This window comes from Pteropus alecto, unplaced genomic scaffold (genome assembly GCF_000325575.1).
Source record: "Pteropus alecto unplaced genomic scaffold, ASM32557v1 scaffold42, whole genome shotgun sequence".
Lineage (NCBI taxonomy): Eukaryota > Metazoa > Chordata > Mammalia > Chiroptera > Pteropodidae > Pteropus > Pteropus alecto.
In genome coordinates, this window is record NW_006434825.1 from 15,435,843 (window position 1) to 15,447,771 (window position 11,929).

The following is an 11,929-nucleotide window of genomic DNA, read 5'->3' on the forward strand; positions in this document are numbered from 1 at the left end:
TGGTCAGTCAGCCACCACATATTTATTGAGCATCTACTGCAGGGATACACAAGACAGAAACATCCTAGTAGAGGGGGAAACAAAATAAACATGCGAACGATTAACTAAGACAACTTCAGGTAATGAAAAGTGTTATAAAGAATTGTAAAAGAATTAAAACAGACCCTGGTTCTCCATGGTTCAATCTTTACCATTTTTCCTTTTTCTTTCTTTCTTCTCTCCTTTCCTCTTTTCTCCCCTTTCTATCTCTCTTTCCCCTGAACCTTAACTAGCATTCAGTGACCAACAGGGCTTACAAAGATAGCTCTCAAAAGAACTGTTTCAATAGTTACCAAAATAGCATTGCACTAATAATCATGAGAAAGAGGCATGAAAACCCCAACATATCCCACTCGTTTCAACTGCAAAGTTTTGCAGCAGTTACAAATAAAGGAAATTGCGACTTGGGACAACATGATAGCCATATACCCCTCTCTCAGGGAGTAACCTAATTTTGAGTCATCTTAGCCTCTGAGTCACTTTACCTTTTTGTTTGTTCCTTGAAAGAATCTAATAGAGGCCATTTGAAAGGGGAGGGACTGCTTTAGATGAGACGATCAGGGAAAATATCTCTGAGGAGGATTCATTTGAATTGAGACTAAATAATGAAAAGTCATTATTTAGGTAATTTGGGGTAGACTTCCCTAAGTAGGCACTACACGTGCACGGGCCAGGAAAGTGATAGCAAGAAGATAACATGGATAGAGGAGGGTGAATGTGGAGAGAAGGGCTGTGTGTAGGTTGGGAAACCACTGGATATTTCTGTTTCGCTTGTTTGCTTTAATGGCTTTTATCAAGATATAATTCACATACGGTTCACCCACTTTAAGTGTACAATTCAGTGGTGTTTGGCATATTCACAGAGCTGTGCAACCATCACCATCATCAATTTTAGAACATTTTTATCACCCCCAAAAGAAATCCCATACCCATTAACATTCACTCTCTACCTCCGCAGCCCACGCTCACTGTCAGCCCGAGGCAACCACTAATCTACTTTCTGTCTCTATGAATTTGCCTATTCTGGACATTTGATGTAAACGGAATCATACAATATGTGGTCTTTTGTGTGCGTGTGTGTGTGTGTGTGTGTGTGTGTGTGTGTGTGTGTGTGTGTTTTAATATATATAATGCTGTCAAGGTTCATTCATGTTGTAACATGTATCTGTACTTCATTCCTTTTTGTGGCTGAAAAATATTGCTGTATAAATTTACTATTCTTGTTTATTCATTCATCAGTTGATGAATGTTTGGGTTGGTTCCACTTTTTGGCTATTCTGAATAATGTTGCTATGAACGTTCATGTACACATTTTTGTGTGGGTATATGTTTCCATTTTTCTTAAGCTTATACCTAGGTCATAATTGCTAGGTCATATGGTGACTCTGTGTTTAATATTCTCAGGAGCTGCCAAACATTTCAGCCATTTTAGTGGGTATCTTATTGTTGTTTTGATTTGCATTTCCTTAACAACTAAGGATTTTGAGCATCTTTTCATGTGCATTTTGGTCATTAATATATCTTCTTTGGAGAAATGTCTGTTCATATCCTTTGCCCATTTTTAAATTGGATTGTCTTTTTATCGTTGAAGTATAATAGTTCTTCATATATTCCAGATATAAGTTCCTTATCCGATATGTGATTTGCGGATTTTTTCTCCTATTCTGTGGGTTGTCTTCGATGGTTTCTTTTGAAGCACAAAAATTTTTAATTTCTATCAAGTCCAACTTACCTCTTTTTTCGTTAGTTGCATGTGCTTTTGGTATCATATCTAAGAAACTGTTGCTTAACCAAAAGTCATGAAGGTTTACTTCTATGTTTTCTTCTGAGAATCTTATAGTCTGAGCTCTTACGTATCAGCTTATGATCCATTTGAGTTAATTTTTGTATATGATGTGAAGGAGTGGTCCAACTTCATTGTTTTCACATAATGACATCTAATTGTCCCAGCACCATTTGTTGAAAAGACTGTTCTTTCCCCATTGAGTGGTCTTGGCACCCTTATCAAAGATCATTTGACCATATATACCAAGGTTTATTTTGGGAGTCTTCTATTCTATTCTATTCTATTCTATTCTATTCTATTCTATTCTGTTCTGTTCTGTTCTGTTCTGTTCTGTTCTATTCTATTCATCTATTTGTCTGTCATTATACCAGTACCACATTGTTTTGATTACTCTAGCTTTGTAGTAATTTTTGAAATCAGTACTTTTTTTTTTCCTTACAGTATTTTAGGATCAGCTTGTCAATTTCTGCAAAGAAGTCCACTGGGATTTTGATAGGTATTACACTGAATCTATAGATCAGCTTGGAGAGTATTGCCATTTTAACAATTTTAGTCTTCTGATCTATGGACACGGGGTAGCTTTCCATTTATTTAGATTTTTAAAAATTTGTTTCGATAATGTTGTATATTTTTCAGTATACAGGTTTTGTTTTTCTTTTGTACAAATTTATTCCTGTGTACTTTATTTCTTTTTGATGCTATTATAAATGAAATTATTTTTCAAATTTTATTTTTGGATTATTTGCTAGTATACAGAAATAGAATTGGTGTTTGTTTATTGATCTTGTATCTTGAAATCTTGCTAAACTCCTTTATTAGCTCTCATATTTTTTAGTGGATTTCTTATGATTTTCTGTGTATAAGATTATGTAATCTACAAATAGAGATCATTTTATGTCTTCTTTTTTCATCTGGATGTCTTTTATTTTTTGCCCTATTGCTTTGGATAGAGCTCTCAATATATTATTGAATAAAAGGGTGAGAATGGACTTCCTAGTCTGTTCTAGAGGGCGGGGAGAAGCATTCATTCCAGTGTGATGTTAGCTGTGGGTTTTTTATAGAAGCCCTTTATTTCAATTTGAGGAAGTTCCCTTCTATTCTTAGTTTATTGAGTATTTTTAATCATAAAATGTTTTTGGATTTTTTCAAGTGCTCTCTTTTTTAGTGCACCCATTGAGATAATCAAATGTTTTTTGTCCCTTATTCTATTAATATGGTGTATTACATTAACTTATTTTCCAATGTAAAATCAACTTTGCATTCCTGGGATAATTCCCACTTGGTTGTGGTGTATAATCCTCCTTATATGTTGCTGGATTCAATTGACTAGCATTTGTTGAGGATTTTGTATCTGTATTTCTAAGAAATATTGGTAGGTAGGATTTTTTGTAACATGTTTTTCTGGCTTTTGTATCAGAGTAATACTGGCCTTATAGAACAAGTTGGAAAGTGTTTCCTCCTCTTCTATATTTTGAAAGTGTTTCAGAGGATTACTATTAATTCTTTAAATGTTTGGTGGAATTCACCAGTAAAGCCATCTGGGTTTAGGATTTTCTTTGTGGGAAGTTTGGAATTACTAATTCAATCTCATTACTTGTTATAGGTCTTTCTAGGCTTTCTATTTCTTCTTGAGTTAGTTTTGTTAGTTTGTTTCTTTCTAGGACTTTGTCCATTTGTCTGTTCATAGTATTCCCTTATAATCTTTTTTATTTCTGTTAGATCAGTAGCAATATCCCTTTTTTCATTTCTGATATTAGTAATTTTAGTCTTTTCTATTCTTGGTCAGTCAAGCTAAAGATTTGTCATTTTGTTGACCTTTTCAAAGAATTGAATTTGATTTCATTTCTTTTTTTTGCCCTGTTCTCCTTTTCCTTAATTTCCACTCTAATTTTTATCATTTTCTTCTTTTTGCTTGTTCTGGATTTAATTTGCTATTCTTTTCCCTGTTCCTTAAGGTGGAAGTTTAGTTTATTGATTTGAGATCTTTCTTTTAAAAAAGTATTGGCATTTATAGATATAAATTTCCATTTAAGCACTGTTTTAGCTCCATTCCATAAGTTTTGGCACTTTGTGTCTTTATCATTATTCATTAAAAAAAAAACAACTTTCTTTTATTGATATTCTCTGTTAGATGAGGCATTGTCGGCATACCTTTCTTTAATTTTTTAAACATGACATCTTTTTGTTCTTCGAACATATTTATGATGAGGGCTTTCAAATCTTTGTTAAGTCCAACATCTGGGGCTCCCTCTAAGGCAGTTTCTGTTGCCTGCTTTCTCTTCCTTCTCCTTCCTGTTTATGGTTACACTTTCCTGTCTTGTTGCATGTCTCATAATTTCTGTTGAAAACTGGACATTTCAGTAATACATTGCGACATTCCTGGATATTGATCCCTCTTTGGCCTGAGACTCGTTTGCTTATTCCTTCAGTGACTCGGCCGGACTAGTTTATGGACATCTATTTCCCCCAAAGGTGCAGTCTCTGATGCTGCTCCTCAGAAAGTGAAGCCTTGGCTCTGCGCACAGTCCCTCTGACCCCCAAGGGTTGTGATAGTTGTAGCAGTACTGTCTTTATCTGTTTTTCCCCGAGTCTGTTAAACTTACCATGCTTTTTGCAGGTATCAGTAGTTCTTTCCTTTCTATTGCTAAACACTACAGTATGATATGCATTTACCAATTTTTTTCTCCATTCTCCAGTTTGAAATCCCCTGGGCTATTTATTGGAGGACACGAGGCAGAGAATCAATATCTAATTTACCTGTTATGTAGGCCCCTGTAGGTAATAGCCAACCTATGAAGACGGCATGAAGAGACACGAGAACAGTTAGGAGACTCTGGCAGCAGTTCAGGGGATATTTAAGGCTGGTTTGGGTGCACATTGCACCAGTGGAGGTGGTGAGAGCTGGTCTGACTCAATAGATTTTTTAAGTCGGGCTGATAGGATTTGCTGATCAGTAGGATGTGGAAGGTGAAAGAAAAAGAATTAAAGATGACTCTACCCTCCAAGCCATTCCTTTAACCATACCTTGCCAATATGATGATGGAGAAACAATAAAAAACAAGCTGGAAATTTTCTACTTGGAGATTTGGCTAAAAACTAATTGGAAGGCGATCAGCAAGTATTTGCCAAATGCTTCCAGGAGGCAATTGATAAGTTCATATGCTGTACCCTATGAACACATGAAGCTCCTCAGAAAACCAGCATAATTTGCAGCTTCTCTTGCTACGGTAATATCACTATTACAAATAAAAGTCAACTTAATTTTCGAATTTCTGATTTATCCCTCTGCCACCACCCCACTTGACCCAGCACTTCTAAGCTTCTGGCTTTTAAGATTCAACTTCCTTCTTTCTCTCAAACAGGAAACTTTTGACTGTCAGTTCTTTCTTATCTGAATCTTTAAACATGTCACTGTATTTCTCAAAATAGAAGGTTCTGTGATTGGCCTTTTATCTAAGTATTACATGAAGAATGAGCCCTTTATAAATTATGCAGATGAGATCAGATTTCATTCATTAAACAAATATTTACCGAATGCCTACAATGTGCTAGGAACTGTGCTAGATATTGGTTATACCACAGTGAATAAGACAGTGTCTGCCTTCAAAGAGCTCAAAGAACACATAAATTATAGTGTGATATAGGGTTTTATTATAGTGCGATAAATGTTATGATAAAAGAAAGCCCGTACAAGTGGCATGCAACAGAGGCTTAAGGGTAAAACCAGGAAAAACTCCCAGATGAGATGTTTTATTTGACAACTGAAGGATTGATAAAACAAGCCAGAGAAATTGGGGTGGAACAGAATAGGGCATTCTAGCTGGGAGAAATAGCATGATCTAAGAACCAGATGTGTGTACCAATGTGGTACCTAGGTAGAACTATAAATCCAGATGTGTGTACCAATGTGGTACCTAGGTAGAACTATAAATTTGAATTGGGGGAGGCGAGTGGAAGTAGCATCTAAGAAGGAGTTATAAGAGAGGGATACAAGGGCCATATCATGAAAAGCTTTCTAAACTATATTAAGTAATTTGGACTTTCTGAATTTTTAATACAGTGTTGATACTGAATTGGAGCGGACAGCTTGGAGGCAGGAAGACCAGTCAGTGGTTCAAGAAAGAGATGATGGTGGCATGAACAAAGCAGGGGGACAGATGTGTGTCATGGTCTAGGGCGGAGGAAGGGAAAATTTAGTATGCAGTGTTTGGACATGTTGAGTCTGAGCTATCTTTTGAGATGTTCAAGCTCTGTCAAATCGGTGATTAGATTTATAGATCTGGAGCTCAGAGAAGACATACATCAGAAATATACATTCTTGGATCATCTACATGTAGTTAGTTTTTAAAATCATGGACATAGGTGTATTTAACTGAAATGCTATATTAAAATCTCTTTACTCTCTTTAGATATTTATCATTACTTTTTCATCCATACGGCATTTAAAAAATAACCTTTCTCTGAATGACCGGGAACGTTTATGCAGAAAAGAGGCATAGTCTTCGACCGAAATGCCAGGGTATTGGGGGTCTCCAGCTAATACCTATCAGAGATGTATTGTTAACTGGTTGATGTCACTCATTTTTATATTCATTTTTAATTTTGCTTTGCTGGTCTGTGAAAGTAAATCAGTAGAAGTCATGATAATATACATAGTGAAATTAATTTATATTTAGCTTGGGTTTAAATCACATAGTAAATTGTAAACTTTTTTGAGAAACATGTTACAAACAATACAATGGCAAATTTTTGCACAAAAGTAATCAGAAGTTGGTTCTACCTTCCCATCTCTCTACATCGCTAGTATTCTTAAGTTGAAAAGAATAGTTTTAATTAAAATTTATTAAAAACTTAGCAATTGCTCTCATTACATAGAAAAAGAAGCCACCATAGTAACAGTTAAATTACAGTCAAAGTCCCTTTCTTTCAAAACTATCCCCTTCTTACCCTCCAAAAAATTATTTAAAATTTTCAACTCTCTTTTCTTTCCAAAGTGGAGGCTTAGGGCAGTTGCTCAGTGTTTTTTTGTTTGTTTGTTTGTTTTTATAAAAACATCAATTGCTATCCTCCAGTGAGGTATTTCAGTACATCTTATTTGCTCTGGACGTGAGAGTTCATTCCCCAAACCTCAATACTAGCCCTGAGAAATTTGGATTAGGTTCATCCCTCATCTGTATTTAAATATCCTCAGACCCCATGCAGCTAAATAGGCTGAGGAGGCAAACAGATGCCTTTCTGTTGCTGGAGTTTGGGGATAGCACAGATGTCTCCAAATTAGAAGGATGTTTAGTAGAAGGCATCTTCTGGACTAGTCATAGGTTCTCAGCTCCCCAAACTCCCCACATCCCGTAGGTGGTGTACTGCCACTCTCATTGAATTCCAGTGTCAGCCACCTGAATGCATCGACAGGATATTGTCCCATTGCTTACTAAAGCTCACTCGACACTGGGTCAGATTTTTAGAGAAGTTATGCAGCATGATTTTATGCTATACTGTCTTAAGTTTGTAGACAAGAAGCATTTGCCTGGGAGATCCTAGGCTCTTGAGGAGTGCCTAGCATGGCTTGGGTTTGAATGTTAGAATAAATTCACTCCTTTAAAGCCACATATAAATTAACCACAAAGACTCAGCTGGCAAAGGTAACACTACTCAAGCATCTCAGTTGCTGGCAGAGCCCAAGAGTTACTTAGCAGAGTTGGAGCAGGAGAATTTTTTTCTGATATTGAGGGAGTTTTATGAGGTGAGGACCACGTCAAAAGTGGGAGTTCGAAATGATAGTATCTCTCAGGTTTGGACAAAGTGAAATATTTAAAAAGTTAGGACTCAGAGATCCACAGAGTTCCAGACAGATACAGACTTCCTTCCCATTCTTTGCAACAAGAGGACAGCGCCAACATCAGGAGTGAGTGGTATAGATACTTGGCATGCCCTGAGAAGTCACCTGTCTTGCAGCAAGAGGGCCAGCAGTGTTGCTGCCCAGTATAGAGTGAACTTATTGCCAGGCTGGCCATAGAAGAGTCACCCGGTCTTTTGATACATACATGGAATCCCATTTCTGGCCCTGGGAGAGTCCAATTCCAGCAAATTGGAGATAGGGCATGGCAAAATAAAGTTTTAACTGATGCTTCTGATACACAGCTAGATCTGGGGAATGCTGCAAAGACTGGGAGAAACAACTTTTCTTGTGAGGAGAGCTGACCAGGAAGAGCTAAATAGCACCAAATCATACTAGAGCTGAGGTCCTCTGGCTGAAGGATCAGATTAAAAGAACTCTTTATCCAGACCGGAGAGTGATGCATATGGGATTATTACAACTAAGGTCTGGCACAAGAAAGAAAGGGCTTAGTTGCTGGTTTACTTTCTACAAATTCTTAAGAGGGCAATGTATCAATCAGTTATTGATCAGTTTAGATTTAGCTTATCATCTGACACCAAATATTGTCTTGGCAACTTTTCTATGTGTGGGTGATAGGTAATAGCAAAGTATTAAAAAAAACTATAAAAACAATTGTGCTTTTAGGTTAGGATCCCCTAAGAATGAGTGTTTAAGTAACTAGAAAGCATAAAGGGACACTCCAAACAGAATCTTAGTTTAGAACTTTTATTTGACAGATGGCAGCTTCACAGGTCAAAATCTTCTATGTGTGAGGAAAACACTGAGGGGAAATGACATCCAAATCCGGTCCAGGCACGATGAACTTAAGAGCTTGCTCTATTGTGCAGAGATTTTGTTTCGTATTTGTGATAACCACTAGCCATAATGGCCAGGCTTCTCGGTAAGCATCCAGCCCTGTTCCCCATCCTCTTTTCAAATCCACCAAGAGCTCTGAGGGCTCAGAGTTCACACCCCTGTGGAATGTACTGGCTCTCCACTGGAAGACCCATTTTTCTGTTTTTTTGTTTTGTTTTGTTTTTTTCTGTCCTTACCTTCTCCCACTGGGCGAGATGTGGACAAAGAAGTTAATAATAGATTTAGTCCACTGATACTGTGCGGTGCCAAATAGGACCGCAGGCCATGGAGTCTCTGAGGTCTACACAGATAGCAAGGTGGTGGAATGTGCCGCTCGCATAAGGTTACTTTTTTTCTAGATGAATAAAGACACAAAAATTTATCGGTTTGCGCATGTGTGGGCACAACCCGTGCTCTCGTGTACCAACATAATTAAGACTCAGAAGCAGCCTTCAGTTACTGTGGGTGAAGCTGGTGCCAGGTGGGGATAGAGCCTCCTCGGCCTGTTTGGTAGAATTGCCCCAAGGGGTCCAGGCAGCCAGAAGATCCAGCGTTAGGTTTCTCTGCTCTTGCTCAGATCCCACGAGGTTGTAGCCTAGCAAATTCATGGTATCGCGACATACTTTTTGAAGTTGAGACACCTTTCCATAAGGCAAGGACCAGCGCCAGGCCTGGGAGACGTTGAGGGCGTTCCTGGAATTCGTGTGGAAGGCGTGACTACCCATGCCCTTGCCTCGGGTGATGTTCAGCACCCAGGTCTGGAGCCAGGGCAAGAATTTCAACCCTGCGTATTCGTACATCCGGGCAGTCTGGGCCAGGGGGTCGCGGACCAGGTCCTCATAGCGCATGAGCAGGTAGCGCTGCTTCAGGACCTCGGGCAAGGACTGCGCAGCCTTGTAGATCTCCAGCTGGCTTTGGCAGATGACCTGCATCGCGTAGTAGGGTTGGTCCTCCTTCTTGAGTTTCTGCCACTCCTGCCCCATCACAATTTGGCTGTCAGTCTTGAGTTCCTGCGTGGTGTGTTCTCGGGAACGGAACACTGCCCGGGGGTCGCGGACCAGGTGCACGATGTGCAGATTGAGGGAAGGGTCCCTCAGCAGCGGGTAGAGCACCTGCAGATTGAAGAAGCGCACCTCCTTGAGCACCACGTGGCGATAGCTGCGGCAGGCCTTCTCCACCCCCTCGAAGGGCTGTTTGTTGCACAGGAGCTTGCAATGAGCTTGGGATATAATCATATCCCGTGGTAAGATGTTGCAGGCAGGCGGGGAGCACAGGGCCCGGCTGCTGTCCCACTGGAAGAGGCTAGACTGTTTTCGCGGGCCGGGTTTCATATAGGCGTCAAAGACGCTCATGTCACACAAAAAGATGGCACGTATCAGATCCCTCACTGCCATATGCAGCCTCCAGGGGGTGCTTTGTGTGAAGCTCATCCAGATATGCCAGGCAGGCTCCATCAGGTAGAAGACATCTGGGTGCTGTCCAAAAAGCTGCCCCACAAAAGAAGAGCCAGAGCGCCATGAAGACAGGACCAGCAAGTGCATGGGCTTGAGCTCCTTCCTCTTAGGCAGGGAGTTAGGGTTGTGGTTGTACAGATAGATGAGAAGCGCTAAGATGGCCATCTGGGAAACCAGGAACAACAGCAGCTTCATTTTGGGGAGCCGCATCGTCATGCTGAAGTGGAAGGCCTTTAAGGAACAAGGAGAAGGGCTGTGTTAGTCTGCTGTTTCGGTGTCTGCCTTCCATTCCCTTTCGAGCCAAAGCCACCTTCTCCCTGACTCTCACCAAGGAGCAGTGTCGAGTGCTGGAGCCTTCTTACAACTAATCGTGCAAATCCTTCTTGGAATAGATTCCTGTCCCTTGCAGTTAGTGAGTCAATAGGTTCTATTTATTTTAGGCTCTTTCCTTCCTCCTTCCTGGTCTTTTTTTGTCCATTGAGCTACCACAAATGTCTGAACTCTCACATTTCATCAATGGAGAACAGCTCCACTCTGGCACCCTGGTGACTTGCATGTCTTCACACAGGCCACCAGGAAAGCTTTACTGTAGTCTGACCCAAGTGATTCCTTCTGAAACTAAGGAAGATAAGCTGGCTTGTGAGGAACTGCCATGAGGCCATCACCCACTTCCCTATCTTGAGATTGCCACAGGTTATGGCAGCAGGCTATAAAGCTGAGGCTTTAGTTTGGAATTGTCTCTTCAGTGTCATCTGATCTCCTCTGATTTGGTTTCATCCTGTGGGACTAGAAACGGGAGGAGCTGACCCAATGCCGACCTCACATACATGCAGGTAATAAATTATCTGAAACTATTTAGGTTGAGTAGTTGTCTCCTTAGCAGCCAACTCTGTAAAGTGTGGCAACCCAACCCAAGAGGGGCCGCGGTAACACTTGTGGCCTGCGGGCCACTGCGCTGCTGCTCAGGGAGAATGCCCCGAGCACCTGGCACCACGTGCTCGGGGCTGCCCAGTATGGTTGGTCAGGTTGCGCACTGCACAACCTCAGGGAATGTTGTCTCATCAAGAGTTTAAGACATTTATTATAAAAAAAAATGTTCTGGATGTTCTGGTAGGTGAGAGTAAAGTATCTTGGTCCAACGGAATACGTATATTAGGATGATTTGCCAGTTGTTAGATGTTAAGTAACTGGAGGAATGAATTTCACTTTGTAATTTGCACTAAAGCTCCTAGAGACTGGTGGCAACCCTGCGCGTACTCCCATCACAATCGGGGCTCGCTTTTTATAAAAAGACTGTGGTTCCCAGCGCCACACTAGAATATCATTCCAAGGGCCATCTTAACCTTTTTTAAGGGTTAAGATGACTCTGGATCATTTGGGGTGACTTCCTGGCACAAATAACTGTTAGGAGATAAAATAGCTGTTTTACGAAGTGTAAAACATTAATAGTTGCAAGGTGCTAATTTGCAGATCACTCTATACCCCAGAAATTCTTCCTTCAAGCTTTAATAAAGAAGAGAAAATATATTTCTAGACAGTAACTGGAAGTGGATTTAGGGTTTGCTATTTTCCTGGTGACAGCTCTTATGGTCAATTTAAAAAAAAGTTTTTAATAGGTAATAGATACATGGTTCAAATTGTTTTAAAAGGTATCATTATTATGGACATTAAATCCAGATTCAGAATTTTAAAAGACTTCCTAAGATTCTGCATGCAGAAAGGAAATAAGGAGAGTACTTGCCAGCCTGTAGCCTCGCCTGTCACACTCCATCCAGGCCTTTTAATATATCAAATGATAGGCGAAGGGAAATTCTTTGACAGTCAGTTGTGTCTGTGGAAGAGGCCTATAGTCATAAATTAGAAATCCTCTAGAGCTACTTGTAAACAGGGGCACTGGGCAATGACATATTTTTAAAAAGG

At 39.9% G+C, this 11,929-nt stretch overlaps 1 protein-coding gene across 1 annotated transcript; it reads right to left on the reverse strand.

The window, feature by feature from the left end:
- Positions 1-8,447: 8,447 nt before the first annotated feature.
- CHST4 (carbohydrate sulfotransferase 4) lies at positions 8,448-10,219 on the reverse strand. The gene has a single exon (XM_006909876.2). The coding sequence runs from the start codon at positions 10,217-10,219 to the stop codon at positions 9,008-9,010; it is 1,212 nt and encodes a 403-aa protein (XP_006909938.1). The 3' UTR covers positions 8,448-9,007.
- Positions 10,220-11,929: the final 1,710 nt, after the last annotated feature.

Coding starts and splice junctions, on each gene's coding strand:
- CHST4 (XM_006909876.2), bottom strand. CDS start 10,219: ATGCGGCTCCCCAAAATGAAGCTGCTGTTGTTCCTGGTTTCCCAGATG.